The 23,644-nt window shown below is 38.2% G+C and overlaps 1 protein-coding gene across 18 annotated transcripts in view; it reads left to right on the top strand.

The window, feature by feature from the left end:
• Window positions 1-23,644, top strand: part of grip1 (glutamate receptor interacting protein 1) — a 245,683-nt gene that overhangs the window by 185,560 nt on the left and 36,479 nt on the right. For all 18 annotated transcript variants that reach the window (XM_082168518.1, XM_082168526.1, XM_082168527.1 and 15 more), the window contains exons 4-11: window positions 947-1,092; window positions 2,279-2,362; window positions 3,003-3,078; window positions 6,136-6,281; window positions 10,686-10,833; window positions 11,624-11,793; window positions 16,071-16,217; window positions 19,634-19,783. In XM_082168518.1, coding sequence (XP_082024644.1) covers window positions 947-1,092; window positions 2,279-2,362; window positions 3,003-3,078; window positions 6,136-6,281; window positions 10,686-10,833; window positions 11,624-11,793; window positions 16,071-16,217; window positions 19,634-19,783 — 1,067 coding nt within the window. The remainder of the gene's footprint in view (window positions 1-946; window positions 1,093-2,278; window positions 2,363-3,002; window positions 3,079-6,135; window positions 6,282-10,685; window positions 10,834-11,623; window positions 11,794-16,070; window positions 16,218-19,633; window positions 19,784-23,644) is intronic.

Genomic DNA, 23,644 nt, shown 5'->3' with positions numbered 1-23,644 from the left:
CTTTCAATTCAGTTTTGTAGATGCTAAATGATGTTGTCAGGTTTTTGTTGTCTTTTGGTCTTTATGCTAATGATTTTTTTTTTGCTAAGACAGCAACTATAGACGGGCCCTGAGAGATCAATGTGTTCATAGTCTGTTGTGCTGGAGCATTGTCTAGGAAGTGTGTGTGCACATTGTTTTATGTGTACACACTGTGCGTATGTGTGTCTGTATGAATAAAGTAGACAGAATCTTTTAATCAATACTGCATAAGCCAGAACTCTTCTCTCATTTCCATATTGGCTCTCAGGGATGGCAGACGGCCTACTGTTCGCTATAGTGTCAGACCTCCCATAAACACACACACACACACACACACACGCACACAATCCTCAAAGAATAGATCCATATTCAGATCCCAGAACAAACACTGCACATGCCGTCTAGTAAATCGCACGTTTTAAACCCTCTTCTTCACAGTCACAGATACTTTTTTCTGCAAATCAATTGTTCGGCTTTAAATGTTTCCCTGCACATCAAGTCTTGTATCTTATTACCACAGCGACACTTTCCCTGATAATTTTACTCGAGCTAAAATAAACTGCCTAACATCACACTCGCTCTTCCAGAATCTGTTGAAAATCAGACCGCCTTGTAAAACGCAAGAGCTTTCAACTCTGTGTTTGTGTGTCAGTGAAAGATCGAGACTGAGACTGGAGCAGGCTGTCTTGATCTCACTAGATGCTTCCTTAGAACAAAGTGTTCCCTTCATGTGCTTAAATCAGCTATCACAGCGTCTCAGAGCTCGACCTGACTCCTCCTTTGCCTTATTTTCTGCCTCTCTTTATTTCTTCTCTTTCTTTGTTTGCTCTTCCTGTTCTTTCTTCCTCCTTTCGGTTATGCAATTTCATCTGACATTTTTTCCAGCAAATGTACAGAATCTAATTCTTGGTCTGTTTCTTTGCAGGAGTGACCAGTTGAACGTAGGGGACTACATCAAATCTGTGAACGGAATCAACTTGACAAAGTTCCGTCACGATGAGATCATCAGTCTGTTGAAGAATGTGGGTGAAAGGGTTGTCCTGGAGGTCGAGTATGAGCTACCGCCTGTCTGTGAGTGAGATTATAACAGCAACGCTATTACTTAATCTAGCGCTGCTGGAATACATCATTCTGACTGGTTTGTCGCCGCATTCTGCAATATGTAATATTTCATAATAAACGCTAAACTGTGTAACTTAATATTGTTCCAGTTCCATATGTGATCTTTTCATATATATTTCAAAGTGATTAATATTAATGCCTCATATAATATAATCAGGGCTATACAGCAACACAGCTAGTCACTATTACTAGCCACTTTGGCGGGTTGAATTGTATATATAATATATTCATTCTTCAACTGTAGTCTTTTAAAGAGGCATCTGAAATAATAAACTCATTGCAATGTAGTGTTGTCAAAAATCTCGATTTTTCAATACCAATACTGAAATATCTGAAACACTTCCAATACTCATTTCCCACAAAATAGATACACGGCACGCTGCAATTTCTCGCTCTTTCATCTCTCCGACAGCGAGTTGACACACAAACCCACCTCCCCTTACACTCCTTTCAATTTGCTCCAGATGAATTTTACAAGGCTTGAATTTCGGCATGGGATTGCAAGTATTGCACGTATCATTCCCGCAGATTTTGTGCTCATACCCAAAGTGTGCGCAGAAAAAGCCGCCTCTCAGTACTAAAATTTGTTCATTTTCACTGCTTATTGCGCTTAAATACACACAAAATAATGTCCAAATTCCGGTCTTATTCAGTATTCTCGTAAATACAGTCAGTTATGTTTTTAACGTAAACAGTTGAGAAAGAAAACACATGTGTAACAGTATAATGTATACGTGCATCAGGTCTAATATACCTGCTGTCAAATTATGATAAGGTAATACTAAAAAAGATGTATATGGCAGTTTTTCCCCATTGTATCGTTGCCAAAATTAGCCACAGTGATTGGTGAGCAAAAAAGTGAATGTCAAGCCCTGATTATATTATATTATATTATATTATATTTTTTTTATATAATATAATCTGAAAATGCTAAATAGTGATTTTTGCTTAAGTGATGAGTGATTAACCACCATCAATCTACCATTGATTCGTTAAAATTAGTTTTATAACAGCAATCTTTGACTGAGTTACGTCACTCTCAGTGACTTGAAATTTATAGTTTATGTTCATTTATATGTTCTGGTCAAGCATTAAAGTTTTGGCAGAACTTTGAACTGTTCATTTTCTTCCTCAGCTGTACAGGGCTCAGGGGTCATGTTCAAAAATGTGGAGGTGACGTTGCACAAAGAAGGCAATACTTTCGGTTTCGTCATCAGAGGTGAGTGCCTCTGTAGACTTCCTCACATCCGAGTTCAAATGTCTTTGAGTCCACCTCATCAACACACTTTCATTCACATCTACATCAAACAAAAAGAGACTATTTTTCTCTAAAGATTTGTTTTGCTGCCCTTGGGCCTGCTGAAAGAAGACGAAGAAGCTTTCAGTCGCACTTCTAATGCTCACTTTCCAAAATATTTGCCAAGCAGACCTCATTAAAAGAAAAAGACCATTTTTTAGATCCATCTAGAGTATGAAGTCTTTTGAAGAGAGACAGAACAAAAAGGTTTACTGTCAAGGTCTTGGTTAGCTTTACTCCTTTTCTCAAATCTGTCTCATAGAGGCATATTGAGGACTTCCTTTTCATCTTCAAGACTCCATTTGTGAATTCAATGGTATGCAATTTTATAGCGAGCAGCGCGGCTTTAAAAATGTATAATCTGGTGCTTTTGTGGGAAAATATATGGACATTTCAGTGAGGTGAGCAAATGGCCTTTGATGTGCACCACTAAGCCAGTATTTGAGTTATTTAAGTTTATCAAATGTGAGTATACATCTCCACAAGTGTAAATGTACTGTGCTTTACTCTATGGCTACATTTGTTTAATGTTTCAAAACAAGTTGTTTTTTCCATGGTGTAGGAGGTGCCCATGAAGACAGGAACAAATCTCGCCCGGTTACCATTACAACCATCAGACCCGGTGGTCCGGCTGACAGGTGAGTTGGTACTGGATTCTGAACTGGGTTCATCAGCACCAACATTAGCTATGTTTATATCCACCTTTATTATGCGCATTTCGGAAAATATTGCTTAAAAAAATGCTGGATGGAAATCAGAATGATTTGGTTTAATTCTTGCCCTGAAGTGTCTTACACGATTGTGTTCCTAAACCTCAGCATTCATTGATGATTCTTGGAAAAAAGAGCCACATATTTTTCACCAATTTACCAGGAAGTGACTATTTTGTTCTCTTGACAACATGGAATGGGAACGCTGCTTTATTTACAAATGTTTTATGCGATATTCCAAATTTGTGAATAAGTGAATTCGCAACTTTGGATCGAAGCATAGCTAATAAAGCTGTTTTGTCCAAAAACCTAGGCTGCATCCTAACTGAAATAGACTGAAAAGTAACTGATTAGAAACACTCCATAGCCAAGACACTATTTATGCATCATACAAATTGTTGATTCACATACTGTACTTGACTCGTGATTTCTATAGGTTTTGGTATTAGCATGTTGCTTATCTAATGCCAGGATGCTCTAATAAAATACAATAAGCATAAAAATACACACATAATTAAGTTAAGTGATCAAATTTTAATGGCATAGTCCTTCTTTAAAACCTACTTTAACCTGCGGTAGGCTGGTTTGCTAGTCTCAGATGGTTTAAGCTGGTTTTATCTGGTGTAAACTGATCTCCAATCTGGTTTAGTTGCGTAGCCCAGCTTCACCAACTGAAAAGTCTTCTAAAGTCGAATTAATAGAATATTTTGATCAGCTTAGTCTGGTTTAAGATGTTTTTTTCAGGGTGAACTATAAATAAGTAAATATAGTAATAATCTTTATATTTAAACCTTAAAATATATTAATTTAGCCTTCCTTCCATCTTCTCCCCGCATAATGGATTTCCTTCCTTAAGGATACAAGCGATAAAGATTTATAATTTGTCCCCTCAAAAAAAAAAGGTATCTAATTATGGGTTAGCATAATTAATTTTCTTATAGCTTTCAGAATGCAGATTTCTCTGTAGGCAATTATCTAGGTTTTGGAACTGATTTAAAAATGTAATATATATCTAATATCATGTACGATGTAAACTTGTAATAGCATGTAAACTTTGAAATGTAGCTCATGTATATGTGTGTTTTCTCTCTGTGTTCCTTGTTATTGGTTTGACTTTTATCTTTACAGGTTCAGCATAGCTGGACTGTAGTCATTGCTGTGAAATGGCAAGAAATTGCTTGATGAAAATAGTGTTTCCCAGTTGGCGTTCCTTTCGGAACCGGAATAGATTGCCCCGCAACTTCAGCGCTCGCTTGAGAATTGTAAATGGACTGGCGTGATATTTCATTCGCTCTGGCATATGAACTGCTCTGTTATTACTGTCATTACACGCTACCCCGTCTCTCTCTTTCCCCTCAACCCTTATCAATATTCATTCTGCACACTGGTAATTTCATTTCTTACCGACAGAGTATTCCCATTTCTTTTGTTCAGTGGCACGGCTCGTGTTTTTCTGGGTAAATATTGTGTTCTGTTCCTCTGCAATTTGGTATTGGCTGGACTCTGACATCTTGCAGTCGCAGAGAACGGCCCCCTTGGAAAATAAAAACAGCAAATTTCATTTTGTATGAGTCATAAATCAGGTCTCTAACCAAAACTCGTCTCTTGTGGTGCTCCCTGGTACTGTGGGTTAAAATGTGCTTTGAAACTGTCCTCACATAAAGCTCAATAGTCCTAGCCAGACTTAAAAGAGATTGTACACATCAACTAATCACAGTTTACCTTTGTGTTTACGTGCTATTTTAATTTATCTCAAATGAATTGTACCACAATAACAGACCACTGTGTAAAAACTCAATTAACCAGAGTCGCTACTCGCTACTAACATGTGAATGGAAAACACTGAAAAAATAATTGAGGAGTGTGAAATTTCTGCCTTTCCAAGACTATTTCACAATTACGCTACCATTCAAAAGTTTGGGTTTGTAAGATTTTTAATGTTTTTGAAATAAGTCTTAAGCTCACCAAGGCTGCATTTATTTGATTAAAAGTACAGTAAAAATAGTAAAATAGTTAAAATAACTGCTTTTCAATTTTAAAATGTAATTTATTCCTGTGATGGCAAAGCCACACTGTCATTTGATCATAGAAATCATTCTAATATGCTGATTTGGTGCTTGAGAAGCATTTATGATTATTATGTTGAAAACGGTTATGCTGCTTAATATTTTGGATAGAAAGTTCCAAACCGCATTTATTTGAAAAGGAAGTATTTTGTATTGTCTTTACTGTCACTTTTGATCAATTTAATGCAACCTTGCTGAATAGAAGTATTAATTTCTTACTAAATTTCGCTGACCCCAAACTTTTGAATGGTAGTTTAACCACCATTAACATTCTGCTCTTGGATATTTAATTTACTTGCCATTAAGCTGTCTTAAATGAACTTAAGATTTGATACCGCTGACCTGGAAAACTTCAGCAAATCAAGTTATTAATGGTTCCTTAGATGCTATCATTGTAGCAGCTGTATCTTGTAAACACATCTTTGTTTCCAGGCGCACTGATTAAAAAGCATAGAAGTCAGCCAATCAGATTGGCTACAGATGTATCAGCCTGAACTTGCCAGTTTTGTGTGCATATGCATCAGATGGTCCAAGAACACAAAGTTCTGGTAGAACAATATAATTGATAATTGCATTTTCTCCATGTTCTAAAGTGCTTCCTATGGTAAATGAGTTTATTTTTGATATCTTTTGAGGTTCAGTGTGGTACCTGGTCTTAGTTTAGGAATTACTGTGGTTTTGGAAAGGTCTCTGGTGTGTTGAACACAGACGTGACCTGCCTGCTTGTCATGATAACAGATTGAATGTAGTCTGTAACCTTTCCGGCATTTAAAAGGCTTATTGTTACGAGCAAACAAGCGGAAGACACACAATGCAAGTGCTATTGTGTCTCTGGGTGCCTCTCTTGTATACAACACATTTCTTCTGTAATTCAGAAAGGCCATTTCAGTCTTTTATTGTATGTTATTTTCCCTCTTAGGGAAGGAACCATCAAATCCGGTGACAGGCTGCTCAGTATTGACGGAATTCGTCTGCATGGAGCGTCTCACGCAGAGGCCATGAGCATCCTCAAACAGTGTGGCCAGGAAGCCACACTTCTAATAGAGTACGATGTGTCAGTCATGGGTAAGGACACTCCCACTTCATCTAATCCCGCCCCCAGATAATTCACATTTATTTGTTATAATTAAATGGGGAAATAAATATGGAATTTATCATAAAGGAGACAGAAATGTTTATTTCTTAATATTTAATATAGACTAAATTACATTACAGTCGATGCTGTCAAATCAATTAAATGCAATTAATCGCATCTAACATAAAAGTTTATAAATGTATACGTGTGTGTATAAATATATATGTCAATGTGACAGCACTAATAACAATTTCATTTACATATCGAGAGAAGTGAAATAGCAGAAAAGAGAGAAGGAAAATTAAAATAAAAAATACAATCTTTACTTTGTTATATGTGTTGTTGCTGCTATAAAAGTGAATTTACTTAATCTTTATTAATTATTTTGTTAAATATTTAGTCTTTATTTACTCACCTTTATTACTGGGACTATTGATTTATTTATTTATTGTATTTTAGTATTTTGCATTGTTTTTATTTTGTTATTTTTTTCTGTTTAGTTTAGTTTGTATTGCAGTGCACTTTTAGCATGTAGTTTTCGTTTAGTTAATTTTTTTTATACTTTTATTTCATATTTATTTAAAAAAATAAATTCTGCAAGTTCTTTTAATAGTGTTCCTTAATGCCAGTGACTTTGTCTAGAAGGGGTGTGTCATGGGCATTTTGTGGTTTGTTGAAGACCAGACCAGTTGTGCTGTTGTGTTCTGAATCATTGTTGAGGCTTAATCGTTCTAGCTGGAAAACCATTACAGTATTTGTAAACGCTTATCGACTGAAAGCAGCAAACACAGAATGTAACATTTTAGCAATTTTAAAGAAGTTATTTCATGTTTTCTTATTCTCGAATGTCAATATGTTTTTGTTGCATTTGTAAATGTCAAGGAAAACATGCTGTGGATAATGACAGAGTGCCAAAGAGGTGAATGAGGTGCAAAAAGACAAGAAAGAGAGTGACAGCGAGTGAGCTGAACTGAAATGAAAAGGAAAGTCTCTTAAGATTTGAAGTGGCCCGTGGCTGTAACTCATCTTTCCGGTGTCTTTATTGGGCTCTGACCCGGAAATGATAGATTCTCTTTCTGCTGTGCCCAGAGGAAGTCTAGCGAAAAGGCACATCCTTCACTGCACTGATATGCCCCCCAGAACAGTGCTGTTCAAACAGCATTAAACGCTAACTACCTTACAGTGACTTTTCGACTGTGTTGTTGGTCAGTACACTTTCCTTCTCAGTTTAAGTTTTGCTGTGTAACATATAGATCGTTCTGTCCTGGCATTATGCCCAAAATAAAACTTTCTCTACACCTAAAGCAATTTATACCATCTTTCTCTCTCTGTCCTCACACTCTCTTTCTGTCTTATCTCTCCTGCCCATGTGGTACATGTTCATTGGTGCGAAAGACAATGCCAGTCTGACACATTTCTTTTTTAAACAGTTTATTTCAATTAACTGTTTAAAAAAATATTCTGCAGTATTTCTACGCCATTGTGTACTAATGCATTATTGTAATGCAATATTGTGGTATTGTTCTGAGTATTTGCTTGATCATTATGAGTTAAGTTCAACAAGTTTGTGTTTGTTACCAAACTCATAACGAATCAGACATGTCGAAACGAGAAGGTTCTTGGTTTAGTGAGTCAGTCAGTGAGTTGATTCGCAAACCGCTCAGAACAATTCAGTCCAATTCATGAGTAAATAATTCAGATTGTTTTTGTGAACGGTTTCAGATGATTCATTGGAAATATCCAAGTCAAAAGAACGATTCATTCATAAACCAGGTAATACCTGCTGTAAAATTGTCGCTTTAAGGGTGTTAAAGCCCACTCACATTCACAAAATTTCAGAGGTTAACTGTCTATTGCCAATTGTTTAGCAACTGATGAAGCACAGCTCACACCGAAATCATTCAAACCAAACAGCTCTCTGTTTGTCAATCCGCGTGACCAACTTGAACCGGTTTCGAAATCTGCGTGGGGAAATATTTCGCCCTCACTTGAAATTTGTGATCGTAAGGATTATTATTATGAAATGACACGATTTCGCCCACAAAAACAGCATAGCCGCAAGTTTTCTGTAATATGTATAACGAGTGTCTATAATCTATGATTGCTTTGAGTATACATCACATAAAATAATCATGTATGCACAATTACAGTTGGAAAGAGGCCAACTTAATTTATGAATTCCTGACAGGCATTGATTCCTGTGACTTGCAGCGATTGGTTGCCGGATAGCTTTTTTTCGTATCTCATTTGCATAATATTGAGCATTATCTCATCTGTTTGACACTCTCACCACTTGCTCTGCTTCACTGTCAACCTCACAATCTCCGGTAGAGAAGGAATTGAAAATGGCTGCTTAGCTCCTCACCAGTGGACACATACAGTAACGGGGTTTGATTAAAAGGAACCGCCAGAGACCAAGCATGCATTGTACATTCATCACTATTTACAACTGCTCTTCCTCTCATAGCCTCATGCTCCTCCAGCACTTCACGACAACACAAACGCTCCTTAGCGAGCTCCTCGATCAAGCCCTCATCAGCGTGATGCGCATAACGGTGGCACGTTAATCACCACGCCTCTGTCACCCGGATGGCACCCATGTGATTGAACAATTTCCCCACCCCTGGCTTTATTAATGGATAGTCAGTTCAACCCTGTTTAGCTGATGTCAGTTGGGTCTTTGAGGCTTGGCAGGAAGGTGAAGGTGGGATTCAGGGGCTGGAAAAAGGGGTTTATTCATCATCAGCTGTCATGGTGGCTCAAGGAAATCACTTGGATCTCATTTAGCATGTTTAGTTATCCCACACTTCCACTAGGGATGTGCAATTTGGTCATTTTGTCTCCTCGAATAGTCTGCAATTTTCAAGCCAGTTTTCAGTTCAGCTATTCTCTAGCCGACCAGATTGCAATGTACCACCCAAAATACCATTATAACAAATCAATTTCGACACATTTGCTTGTAGTTATTGGACTCTTGATCCCTGTTGAATGCTTTAAAACAATTACAAGTGACAATTCCTTTGGCACAAAGTCGCTCTCCAAAATCTTCAACTTCTCTGCTCCTCACTGGGGGAGTGAGCTTCCAACTTTCACTTGAATCTTGTGCAAGCACTTAATCATCCCACATCCTTAAACCAATACACACACACACAGGACATTCATTGACACAGTGCAATCTCTAACTCCTTACCCTAACTTTACCCATCACAACTGTGCCTAACCCTAATTGTAACAGTATCCCTAGAAGTCATGACCCTGAAACATGCTTGAAAAATGGGTCTTAGAAAGTGAGGACTGGCCAAAATGTTCTCATTTTACTCTTTGTCCTCACTCCAATGATCAAAAACTTAAACCGGTCCTCACAAACATAGTTGTTCAAGTACACACACACAAAAACCTTATGTTTTTAATTTGCACTTCTCCTTTTCTAGCTTGCTTCCTAATGTACAGTAGTCGCCAAACAAACCTGGCATTGTATATTACGAATATTGTTGGCTCTTGATGAATTGCTTTGGTTCCTCCTTTGTTAGTAGCTTTGGATAAAAGCCTCTGCTAAGTGCATAAATATTCCTTGGATACACTTGGATCACCACATGTTTGAGTCTTTATAGAGCCGCTTTACAGACCAAAGCAGATCTTTCAGACTAGCAAAGGAGTTTCCCCAGTATGTTGGCATTTTGCGATGGCAGCAAGTGTGTTTACCGCGAACGCAGGGAGGAAGTTGTCACACCTGACAGCCGACAGCTGTACGCCTGCTCTAACTAAAGACCGGCTGCTCATTCTGTCCGCTCCACACACACAACAGCAGGAGCTATTTCTCTTTGTAATGGGCGTCAAGTGAAATCAGCACATGTTGGAAACAGGCTGGATGAGCGGCCGTGTGACACGTGTTTACGCGTAGTGGTTTCCTCCACGCTCTGAAGATGTATGGTCTAATCAGGTCTTTAGTGCAGCCCATTACTAAACTGAGATGTTGAATTACCTCCATTACACTTTAACAGGTCCAACCGCAGCCGCTCGCCCTCATTCACATTAATGAAGTGTGTGTACATGTGTGTGTGTGGGTGTATAACCATCATTCGTAATGTTTTTTCTCTTTCCCCCCCATGTATTTGGGCACTTAAGCCACACTTACAAATGCATTAGAAGCAAAATATCTAATCAAGTTGTTACCGCTGGTGTAAAAGCGATTCTTAGTGGATGTATGAAGTCTGTCAATTCCTCAAGTTCACACAGGTGCCGTAGCAGAGAAAATGTATATATTCACACGCTCGCTATGCCATCAAAAAAGCTTTTCAAGAATAAAGTCATAATGTCACGAGATTAAAAGACGCTTTATACCACTGGAAGGTCCATTTTCGGAATATAATCAATGTCTTTCTCCTACTTTACAGATTCTGTAGCCACAGCTTCAGGCCCGCTGTTGGTGGAGGTGGCCAAATCGATGGGCTCCAGTTTAGGTCTGGCTCTCTCTACCTCCATGTACTGCAATAAGCAGGTCATCATCATCGACAAGGTCAAACCAGCCAGCATCGCTGATAGGTAATTACAGCGGCAATCATTTCCACAACACAGAGGAAGATGAAATGAAAGAGGAATTTTCCTCATGAAAGAAGCATCATTGCTCATCATGTTTCCATTGTTTTGTGAGCCAGATCAATGCATCGAGAGGAGAGAAATGTGTGCTGCAGAAACCTGATGCCTGCTTGTGAAAATTTTAAAGTTTGAAATGCATATAGCTTAGCAACTAATTATAGAAATTCAATAACTCATCTAGCCTTCATGCCAGCAGAAAAGCCCGGAACAATAATAAGGGTGGCGGAGTGCTGAGCAAGTGAAAACCTTTCCATCAGAACAGATTAGCACTTTGAAGATGATTCAAGAGTTTGCTCTTGGGAGAAACATTGGGTGGGAATTAATAATACTCCTTATATCCTTTTTGCATCGACAGGGTGCCAGTTTAGGTGTCCAATCTGGAACCACTATGTGCATTTCCACTGCAGAAAAGCATTTGTGCACTTATGAAATATTTGTTCTAAATTGGCTTAAAAGCACTGCTAATGTATAAATGAGAATTTAAATAAATGTATCAAATAAAAAAATTATATTAAATTATAAAGTATTATTATTAATTAAAAATACTTGGTCTGCATCAAATTTGGTGTTCAAACTACTGAAACTACTTTGGTGTTGGACTACTGAAAGTCATGATATTTGCAGAATTGAGAAGAATTTGTTTTAAACGATTGTTTGAAATGATGCCTGTGGTAAAGTGCAATTCAGTGGACGTTTAGGATTGGCAAAACAGGAAGTGATCTAATTGCCTTTGCAGGTGTGGTGCACTGCATGCAGGTGATCACATTTTGTCAGTGGACGGCACAAGTATGGAGTATTGCACACTGGCCGAGGCCACCCAGCTGCTAGCTAGCGCTTCAGAACACGTCAAAATGGAGATTTTGCCCCACCACCAGACAAGACTGGCTCTCAAGGGCCCTGAACATGGTAAGAGACCTACACACTCACTCTGAGCTCTAAGGGTACCTGTACACTAGAGTTTTACAACAGAAAACACTTCAAATCCATTTGTTTAAATTGGAATTGTATATTGTAAGGATATAGGCAATTCACTGCATCCCTCCTTGATTTCAAACCGACCCGGCTCTTTTTACACTCCATTAGGACTTTCTCTAGTGCGTAAGACCACAAAAGTGATGCAAATTGTAAAATGTGGTGGATAAATGCACATTTATTTAGAGTTTTACTCACTAAGCATTTTATTTTTGGTCACATTTATTAATTGGAATAGTTGTACAACATCTTAGAGTAGCTCTTCAAATCTCAGTGCTCTGAGAGAGGAGACATTCCCTTAATGAGTTATTCGATATTGAAAGTGATGCGATATGCATAATTGATGCCTAAAATAATTATTGTGTGTCTTTGATATCAACCCTGTAGTTCCTAGATACAATGTTGTCTGAATGCAGCATTTGAGAGCAGTGCAAGGCCAGCTGTGTCCTCTCCACATGATGGTTATCTTAGTGATATTTAAACATCTTTCTTGCCGATATCTGAATCTTTCCTCAGGTTGTCAGGGGTTACGTGTTGTTCAAAAGCTCATTCTTATCACCTGACAGGTTTTTATTAAGCTGTGCGCCACCAAATGATATGAAAACAAGAGTTGACGTTAAAAGTTTAGAGCAAGGATGATTTTCCCTGAGAATACATCGTCATGACATCCAGTGTGTGCCCTGTCACGTCTTATCAGGAGCAGGATGTTAACGTTCAACACCAGAGACAAAGGCTTGAATGCAGCCGTACTTCCTGATAGGGCTAGATTTATACCACTAAGATGTAGAAGGCCACACACTAGAGCAGAGCCAGGTAAGAATGACCGGACCAAAGTCATATTTAATGACCAGAATCGAGACTTTTGACTTGGCTAGTAAGCAACCACACAGTAACATGCTACAAAACCCTCAGAACATTCTGGAAAACAGGCAGAACACCCTAGAAACCACATAGAAATGAAAATAACCCTCAGAATACCTTTGCAACCACATGGCAATGCCCTGGGAAGCACCCAGAAGACCCTAGCTACCACACAGCATCTTGCTAAAATCTCTTAGTATACCATAGCAATTACATAGCCACAGCCTGGCAACCATCCAGAACATCATATCAACTGCATAGAAATGCCCAAGCAGCCACCCAGAACACCATAGTCACTGCACAGTAACATGCTAAAACCCCTCAGCATCTCTAGCAACCACATAGTAACACCCTGGCAACCATCTAGAACATCATAACAACTGCATAGAAATGCCTTAGCAGCCACCCAGAACACCCTAGCAACTGCACAGTAACATCCTGAAAACCCCTCAGCATAGCAACGCCCTAGCAACCACCTAGAATACCATAGAAATGCCTAGACAACCACCAACAACATTCTATCAACCGCAGAGTAATATGCTACAGAACACTTAAGCAACCACATAGTAGCACCATTCTGGCAAAAACTAGAACACCCTAGCAACTTCACAGTAACATGTTAAAACCTTGTCAGCATCTGCATAGCAACACCCTGGCAACCACCTAGAATACAATAGAAACGCCTAGACAACCAATAACAACATTCTAGCAGCAACCGCAGAGTAATATGCTACAGAACACTTAAGCAACCACATAGTAGCAACATTCTGGCAAAAACTAGAACACCCTAGCAACTGCAAAGTAACATGCTAAAACCTTGTCAGCATCTGCATAGCAACACCCTGGCAACCACCTAGAATACCATAGAAATGCCTAGACAACCACCAACAACATTCTATCAACCGCAGAGTAATATGCTACAGAACACTTAAGCAACCACATATTAGCAACATTCTGGCAAAAACTAGAACACCCTAGCAACTGCACTGTAACATGCTAAAACCTTCTGCATAGCAACACCCTGGCAACCACCTAGAATACCATAGAAACATCCTATATGTGCTGTACTGCTGTTCTGCTGGCATCCTTCACTGAAATAAAAAAAAAATCCCTATTGACAAATTAGAATTATTTTGCAGAACGTCCACAAGGTCAGTGGCTGTACGACCTTTAAGCTATAAACTTAATAAGAATGTGGATTAAAGCCTAGGCCCAGAGAACATAAATAAGCGTGAACCTGCACAGCATACTAATGCTTCTTGCTTGCTGTCGTAAGGGTTTTTTAGAGGCCCAGCACTAGAAAACAATGAAGTGACCCTTGGGTCAGCTGGTAGGAGGCGTCTTGATTGGCTCTTAAGAGAAGGAAATTCAGTTTAGAGCACCATCCAAACACATTCACAGGACGAAATGCACTCCTGAATCCTGTGAAGAGCCCCACGTCTACTGTCAGGCTTCTCGCATTACTATGCACCTGCACGTCCACTACGCAGTTCGCACACACAAACGTGTACTCTATTTCCTCAGCTCGAGCAGATTTAGTGCAGTGAAGCATTCTATACTAACACAGATCTAAATGCCAGCCGCGGTGAAATTCCAGACAGATGGCAAATGCCGGAAACGTCAAAACACCAGACAGCTGGCTGAAACCTTAACGCACATATGCATCACACATACACATTCTGCCTTGTCACCGCATACTCATGCAAACACAACATCCGTTTGGCAGGCTTCCATGGGTGGAAGTGTCTGTGTGCCACAGAAAACATCGGAATCTACTGCTGAAAACAAAAATAATTCCTGTTTCTGATGCAAACACTGAACCCAATCGTTTTGCTTGGCTACCTTGTGCATGTAGGTTTTTTTTTTTATTGTACATATACCACATACTGTATATACATACAGCATTCATACAATATTTGAATATGTTGCCATCCCTGGTATAGAGAGACTAAGCTGTACAATAAAAAAAAATCAACTATTTAAAAATAGATTAAGAGCACATTTAAGCTGTATTTATTATATGAATTTAAATTATATTATATTATATTATATCATTATACATTTATTTTAATGATAAAATACAATAGTCTCTACTTTAACTAAAATGTTCTACTCCGAATTAATCATGACAATCATCATAATGCAAAAAAAAAAAAAAAGAAAAAAAAAAAGATTTATCTTGATTATACATAGATTCTACATTGTTTATGCCTGCAAAAACACTCATATTTTCATGTGTGCCTTCCCCTCTATGATTCATGAACAATCTCTCTTTATTCCCCCCCACACACATAATTGTAGAAGTAATAGCTCTCATCTGTCCAGGCCTGATTACCTTCGGTCTCAATGGATTCTTCAGTGTCTTTCAACTATGTGCTACTGTTTGATGCTATCATGATGATGGATCCCTGGTCTCCTGCCTTACACAAAAACACACTCCTTCCTCACCTCTCACCGAGTCTCTTTCCTGTCTAATCCCTTCTGCAGCCACTGCCCTCCAGTTTGCCTCTCTCTTCTCTCTCTGAGACTGCTTTTGTAATCTGTCTTTCCAGGCTGTGTGCTTGTGTGTTTGAGAGCACAGCAAACATGCTGCTAAAATTAACTGTGAAAACAGAAAGGAGCCAAAATAGAAAATAATCAATGCAGGTGTCCGTGGTTGTGTATTTTAGGAGGATGTTTTGTTGGAAGAACAAGCTATTGGATATTTAATACCTTGCTGTGGGAATGCTTGTTTGTGAGCAAGTCTGCCTGTCTACTTTGTACAGAATAACCGAAAGAAAGTCTCAGAAGATATTGCAAGGTAGCTTGCAGCTGTATTTTTGGTGAGGTCTACAGTATTTATGACATTGGTTGCCTCGACCTAGAACGTTTCTTAAAGGTATAATTCACCACAACATTTTATTTTGTATTTTATTTTTATGTAATATATTTATTTTGGACGCATTGACTTTCATTGAATGGACAAAAACGGTTTCCCACAGAAGAAAGAAATTGATACAGGTTTGGAATAACATGTATTTGAATTATTTAGTCAACTATCTCTGCAAAAAAAATTAAAATTCCAAATGTTTGGCATAATTTAGTAAGCTTGTGCTTGGTTTTTTTTGTCCTTTTCTGCGCTTATGAAAAAGTCCAATCAAAAAGCAGATTGATAAGCATTTAATGGGCATTTCAAACATGAAACTGCTTAACTAGGTAATTTTTAACAATGGTGGTTTTATTCCAGGATCAAGCACGGTTTGAAAAGCCTTAATGTGTCTCTCCTTGTATGTTATACATTGGCATTTATGTGGTGTTGTATGCTTTTCCCGCTCACGTCCTCCCTCTCTCTCTCCTCTCCGTGTGGTCAGTCAAGGTGCAGAGGAGTACCCGGACATTGCCCTGGGAATCCGGAACCAACAACAACAGCAACTTCCTTCCCTATCAACACTATAACACCTACCACCCCGACCAGTCCCGCAGCCAGACCAAGCAGAAAACCTCTCCAAACAATCCCCGTAATGTTCCTTCCCTTTTCCTTCATCCTCATCCTCTTGTATCTTCCTCGTCTCTCATCAGTGACAGATTTATTCCATTGTTTTATGGGTTTGGGCTTTAAAACTTAGACTTCCAAATTGATTTTCAAATGTATTGTTTAATAAAAACTCAAGGTCTCGTATATTTAAAAAAAAAAAATTGGCTAATCGATGCCACATGGCATCAAGTTGACCATAATCAAGTTGGGTGAAGTTCAACAATATGCAAATTAGCATAGACAGCCAATGGGAGTGAAGATGCTGTATCTTTTGCTGAAAATGCAAGATTTAAAGTTATCTTAAATTATGCTTGATGTCAAAAAAATGTCACTTTGTGAATTCTGTAAATTTGTATTTGTATTTTTTTACATTTATTTATGCATTTGGCGGACACTTTTACCACATTATATTTAAGGTATATTGTAAATATATTTATATTTTATACAATCAGTTTAAATCATGCATTATTTGAGAATCAAACCCACGACCTTGGCGTTGCTAGCGTCACACTTCACGTAAATAAATGTGATGAATACAGGAAGAAATGTTAGGATGTCTCATTTGCGCTTTATTTGATAAGACTGTTTTTGTTTTTGTCTTTTTTAGTGCGTTTTATTTGATCTCTTTGGAAAACAGAGCAGAACTAATTTGTTCCGCGGCTGTTTCCTTGTCTCTAAACTATGCTGAGGCTAAAGACTGTTTTTCTCTCTGTACTGCTCTCTTCCTCCGTATTATATCTGGCCTTTATTCTCCATCTGTGGGCGTAGCTGAGCTCTATTCTACCAGAGGCGAGAGCACATTACGGCAAAGCTCAGACTCACCGAACAAAGCCAGACGAGCACTGAGCCATTCAGGGAGACTTGTGTGTTTTTTGTTGTGCGGAAGATACTCAGCGAATCCACAGGACTCATTTGTGTTGCCATTAATAGGGGGATATGGAACATAATCCTTGTTAAGGAAGCGATATTGCACTATTGACATTCTAGCAATGTGACCTGATCGTTTCTCCCTGTGAAACGGGTGGACTTTATGGTCTCAAATACATTCTGGGACATGTAGTCAATGATGACTGACATCCTGAGGCCCTAGATTTGCTCTCTAATTGGCTGATAAGATGGGGAGATTGTCACTTGTCACAAAAGCACGCCTCATTTGTGTTTTTAGGTCATGCTTTTCCTCTTTCAGCTGCCTTTTCAGCGAGCCTGATTTAATTATATGGACTCATTACTATAAATTCCAGCCATCAGGGCCCTATCGATCTGTTTTTGCTGGCACTCTATGCATTTCAAGGGCACCGTGAGACTGTTAGAGATGACCTGTAATTGTTCGTTTACACTGACAGTGTTTTGCAGCTCTAAAGCAACTGGACGTCGTTCATTGTCAGTGATAGTTGACGTTTAGAGGTCACGTGATTGACAGAGACCATTGATGCAACCTAGGGAATGTTTTGATGCAAAATAGGATGATCATCTTGTAAAAAAAAAACTCCCTTCGTAAAATATAATGGCAGCCATATATGTAAAGACCTATTTATACTGTGCGAGAAAAATAATTGTATGATCTTGTCATACTATAAAGACAACATGTTTTCTACACACTACACTACATTACATTAATGTTAGATGTATAAACTCTTTAAAAAACATTTGGTTTTTACTCAATTACATTTTTATTTGTATTTTTAACTTTATATTTAAAATGTCCATATTTTATTTGTATATATTATGCTTGGTTTTTATTTCTATTTCCTTAAAACTAGGACTGCCAATAGGATAAAATATTTGATTAATCTAATGATTTTCAACCAGCCTTTAGACAGCAAAATTTAAAAAGGGGGGGAAACATTAAACGTGTTTAATTGTTAATTTAATCTAATTGTAATTTAATAAATTAATATATTATAAATTAATAATGCATTAGATATATGATATAAAAATATAGTTAATATTACGTTTATTTTGACAATCCCAAAAATATATATTTTCTGCGGATCCCTAACACCCCCTGGCAGACTTCAGTTTGAAGACCCCTGCAGCAACCAATGGTACAGCAAACTGCCAACCTCCAGCGATTTCACAGTTTGCCACTTATATTTCACACATATGATTGAATTTAAAGTTAGCAACACAACTACAATCTCTTGCGGCACCTTCCCAACCTTCACAGTCATGATTCACATTCTCCATTCAGGAGTGCCATAAAGATGCTGTGGGCACTTCAATGCTGGTGGCTTCACATAATTTACTGTCATTCCATCAATACTTTTTAGTCACAGTCTCGTTTTTTTATTCCTGGATTATATATCCCCCAGGTTCTGGAAGTTCAAAGGCTTTTTCCATCTTTGAAAGATGTGTCCTTGATACTTCGTGAACGCAAACTCCTCCGAGACTTGTATTACTTAAGCTGCTGTTTTCTTTTTCCCTTAAGACAAATTAGCCAGCATTTGCTGGACATCAACTCTTTAATGTTTGCATTAAGAAGAGCTCATCCTTTACAATTCACAAATGGACCAGAATGCCTCATGACTGTAGATGGTTTAGAGTTTTAAAAACAAGATAGAAAGGCAGAATGTCCTTCCATGTGGCAAGAGCAGACAATCTGTTTCAAACAGCAATGCAAAAATAAGACTGTAATCTGCTCTAATCCTGCCATGTTTTCAGCACCACCAGTGTCTCAGCCAAACAAAACATATTTTTTTGTAGTAGTAGTAATGTTCTGCCAGTTAGGATTTTTTTTGTGAGCGCTAAAAACATGGCTTTGAATCTCTCTATCTGATGAGTATGAACTGTGATCTGGTTCTCAGGCACTGCTCTTTGATAAGAAGTGGCTTTTAGGCAATTGGGAGTATTTTTAGAGATGTGCTTTGATGAAGACTTACAATGTCAAACACGAGAGTAGTCTGCTACACTTTAATGAGTTGTTTTGTGCATTTCCTCGAATGGTGACAAACCTTGGCTCTCATTTCTAGCACCTGTTGTTAGAAAATGTTGGGGTTCAAAAGTTCAGTTGAAAAGATGGTATTCAAAATGGGATTTAAACTGTTAAAACCCCAAATGAATAGATTCTGCACTATTTCTAGGTCACTAACCTAAGTAAATTTGTGACATCGACATCTTTGTACAGACAGTCACATGTTCTCAAGAAGCTCAAGATGCTCATCGAATCATCTCAAATCATGCTGGAGATCATAAACATCAAGCTTAACTTATGGAGTTCATACAGCTTAAGTGCTGTTGTCTTTAAAGCAGAAGAAAGATAAACCAAATAAGACTAATGTCATTTGTAATGGACAACATTTTTTAAGTATTCTACTAAACTAAACTGAACTTTTTATACTTAATATTGAATGTTTTGAAATGAGTCATTGAGAGTTGATGAGTTTCTCTCTTTCTTCACAGCTCTGGGTTCATCCTTCTCTCCCACCTCCATGAGTGCCTACAGTCTGAGCTCACTCAACATGAACACGTTGCCACGCACCATGTATCCCACAAGTCCCCGCGGAACCATGATGAGACGCAAACTGAAGAAGAAAGACTACAAGAGCTCAAGTACGTTTGATGCAGTCATGTTGAATTTTTCGACTAAACTGTTTTTATTGATTAAGAAACATTCCGTACAATTCAAAACGAGGCCTCATTCTTAAAGGGATCTTTAATTTTTAAGGGTAAAGCCTTTAAACTTCAAATAGAATCGAGGGTACACTATATTCAGAAGCATTTTACAGTTTTGTGAAGAACAGATTGAGTTGATTTCAATCCTTACCTCCAGTGAGCTGTTATTTGCTGCAACCGGATCACCGGAGAGCCGAATCAATTTGAGAATGAATTATTTGGTTTTATGAGTCCGGTTCAACAATTTATTCAAAAAGAAGTCTGACCCAAAGCAACTTTTTTTCCAGTGAATCACAACTTAAATTTGATAATTAGATGTGGAGAGTATAAAACCATACATAAAACAACAGATTTATCGGTGGTCCTTGCTCAGTTCCACTTTGATTCATTCTTTAAACCCTTTTGTTTTTTATCAGAATGGCTGAAGTAAACAGAAAAAGGCTTGGTTATTGATTTCCTTTGAAACTTCTGTAATGTATCAGCACCTCCACGCAGGCTCTGGCCAGGGACTTGTCTTGACTTTGATATTAGGTTTCGAATTTGTATAGCTGCCTATGCCATTCTTTGTGCGAAACGTAAGTCAGGAGGTTGAATATACCGCCTACAGTAACTCAGAAATGAACCTTTATAACTGCCTCATTATGCTAAGCGCATGCAAGTGTGCGAAAAGAGAAGCTTGGTCAAGCCACTGAAAGCGACGAAAGCAATAAAACTCCAACATAAATGCAATGAGGTCGCTCGGTATTAAAGAAGAGCCATACGTCTATTATTCTTCCTGTCTCCGCTATGATAGTCTGTCTTTATCTGTACATTCAGATGAGTTGCACATGCTTCCCATCCTTCCCTCTCGCGACTGGGCTCTGAATCTGAATAAGATCAGCGAGTGTGATAGAACGTACCTGAAGTGAATACAATCAGCATTCTCTTCCCATATCTGAAGCCGGCAAGTGAAAGAGGGAAATTACACCTCTGGCTACCCAGTAATTAGATCCTGAAAGATATTTCATATCCTTCAACCGAGCAGCGTCGCCGCCTCTGCCGCGGGTAATTACCCGACCACGCTTTCATACCATGTGGTGTGTTATCTGCGGGCTTTGTCAACAAGACCAATAAACAAACGCTGGGACTGGAAAATGGTTAATCAGCTGCCCATGACACTGACCTCGTTCGTGGTAACTTACAGTAGCTGACTTGTTTGTGAGTTTCTGTTTTTCGTGGCATTTATAGCTGCCTGGTTATTAACTGCAGAGAACATAGATGTGAAAGTGATGATTGAGATGCAGGATGAGGTCATGCTGCTGACATCATCAGTTTTCAGATTCAGTCCAATGGGAATCAGTATTTCTGCCTCTTTAGTTGCACCAAGTGTTGTTAAAATGGAAATGGATATGAAATAATATGAAAATGGAATTGCAATAATGATTGTTTCAAAGCAGGTTTCCAAAGCACTCTATAGGCATAGTTGACCCAAAAATGAAAATTCCAGACATTCTTCAATATATCTTCTTTTGTGTTCAGCAAAGTAAAGAATTTCATAGAGGTTTATAACAACTTGAGGGTGACTAAATGATGACAGAATTGTCATTTTTGGGTAAATTATGACATTAATGTGCCTTTCATTTCAAGTAGGTGTGGAAACCTGTTTGGAAACAATTATACCATTCTTCCATGGTTTGGTCAAACAGGTTGTCCCGCTCTGAAATCATGCCACCGGCTGTGCTAGAAGTTGACATTTCATTTTGCTCAAACAACAGCATGGTTTGATAGCGCCACAGATGCGAAGTCCCCCTACAAATGGCTTGCTTAGATGTCTCATTAAACTGGGATATAAGATGGTATTTCAAAATGGCAAAAAAATTCTCCCTGTTTTAATCTGACTTTGAAGTGTTTAATTTACTTAGCTGCACTTGTTCTGAACATAACTCGTAATAGTTTTTCCTAATGCACTGCCTGCCGCTTGTGTTTGGCTAATATACCTGCCGCACAGAAACAGAGCATCTCCTCTATTACACAAATTTATTTTCAGTTTTACTGCCATGAGCATGTGCATGGCCCCTCATAGACTCTGTTTGTTTAGAAAAATGATTCCATAATGGGTCTGTAATAGTTGTATTGAGTCTTTGCTCAGCTTTTATTTTACTGAGGAACATGAAAAATGCTTAATCAGAGGAGCACACCAGAGTATATTATATCATAATGGAAAATATTCATAGATAAAAAGGAACACGCAGGATAATGCACAGTTGCTTCTCTGTTTAAAAACCTCTTAGTCCAGTCTAAGCTGGTGTGCTGGTCTTAGTTGGTCTCCTAGCCTGGTCAGACTGGTCTGCTAATTTTAGAAGAGCATTTGAAAGAACCAGCTGTTCACCCAACTATACACCAGCTTGGCCAGACTGGTAGGTCGGCTTAATGAAATGACCAGGTTTAAGTATTACACTACCAGTCAAAACTTTGGACCACTGTTGTCATTGAGAAATGAAAAGTAAAACTATTAAAAATAGTTTTCGGTAATTGAAATGAAGCAGAAATAAAAGAATATATAAATATTAGATAAACTAAAACTTGTTTAAACTCTTTCCCCGGCCACTTTTATTTATTTTTTAAGTTGCCAGCCAGCCCAGTGTTTTTTACTATTTTAGCAAAAATGATAGCCCCCAGAATATATTTTTTTTGTATGAATATCTGAACATGCAATATATCAAAAGAACAGAGCATCTACTTTTAAACAAAAACCCGTTTTATTCTAGCTTCATGCATTCTTTTTTTTATCAACACTTGAATAAGTTTCATAAAAAAAAGCAAAATATTGAGCAAAAAGCTGAGGAAATCACGTTTTTGTCAAAGACTACATCCAGATCAGATTCAGAACAATGATCAAAACCGGAGTGGGTCGAGTCCATCAACACCCCTAATGCTTACACAGTCCTATACCTCGTCCTGGGTCGACATTTCATTCAGTAACATTAGGCAGTTTTGATTTATATGCTGTTTAATGTTGATAATTGCATTATTTTACATATGCAAATAATTACATATGATATCACTTGTTTCTGCATCTTCTTCGCATGTGTTTTGATCAGGAGATTCAGTACTCTTTCAGAACATGCATAATAGCGCCCCCTATGTGAAAACACGGAAAGCTGGAAAATTCCGTCAATAGCAGGGAAGCGTTGTCTTATAAATGACGGAAATTCATATCAAGAGTTAAAAATTGTATAAAAATGACATCACAAAATTACTAAAACTGGAAAATAAAAAAAATGACTCAATCAAAAATATGAATAAATACTACTTGCTGAAATGCTTGAATTTGTATCAAATATAGATTGATAATTGCCCAAGAAATGCTAATGAACTTTAGCAGCTTGTCAGCAATCACCTTGTTTCAACCCACTGCTGTGAAGCTCAAAGGACAGCAAACTGTTCATTGCCTCACTGGCCCAAATTGAAAGCTTAATTAAAGCTTGATTAACTTCATTGATGCTCCAAATGAGCCCTATTTGCATAGCACCATGATTTCACTGTCCGTAGAGCTCTGCACAGGCAGTCATTTCAAGAAGCCCAATTGCCCAAGATATGTTCTGACAGCCTATAGCGCAAAGGCAAATGAGTGAGGACGGGTCCACTGCAAGTAGTGCCGCTGACTCAGCATTTCCAGCCTTTGCATGAGTGACGTCTTCTAGCATACAAAGTAGCATTGGTTTGTTAAAAGTCCCTCCTGAGGCCTTTACTGTCACTGGCTCACAGGGACAGAATAAAGCTCACAGACACTTCTGAAAGAGAGAGAGAGGGAGAGAG

The sequence above is a fragment of the Leuciscus leuciscus genome (assembly GCF_965113295.1).
Source record: "Leuciscus leuciscus genome assembly, chromosome: 4".
NCBI lineage: Eukaryota > Metazoa > Chordata > Actinopteri > Cypriniformes > Leuciscidae > Leuciscus > Leuciscus leuciscus.
This window is presented reverse-complemented; position numbering and strand designations above follow the sequence as displayed.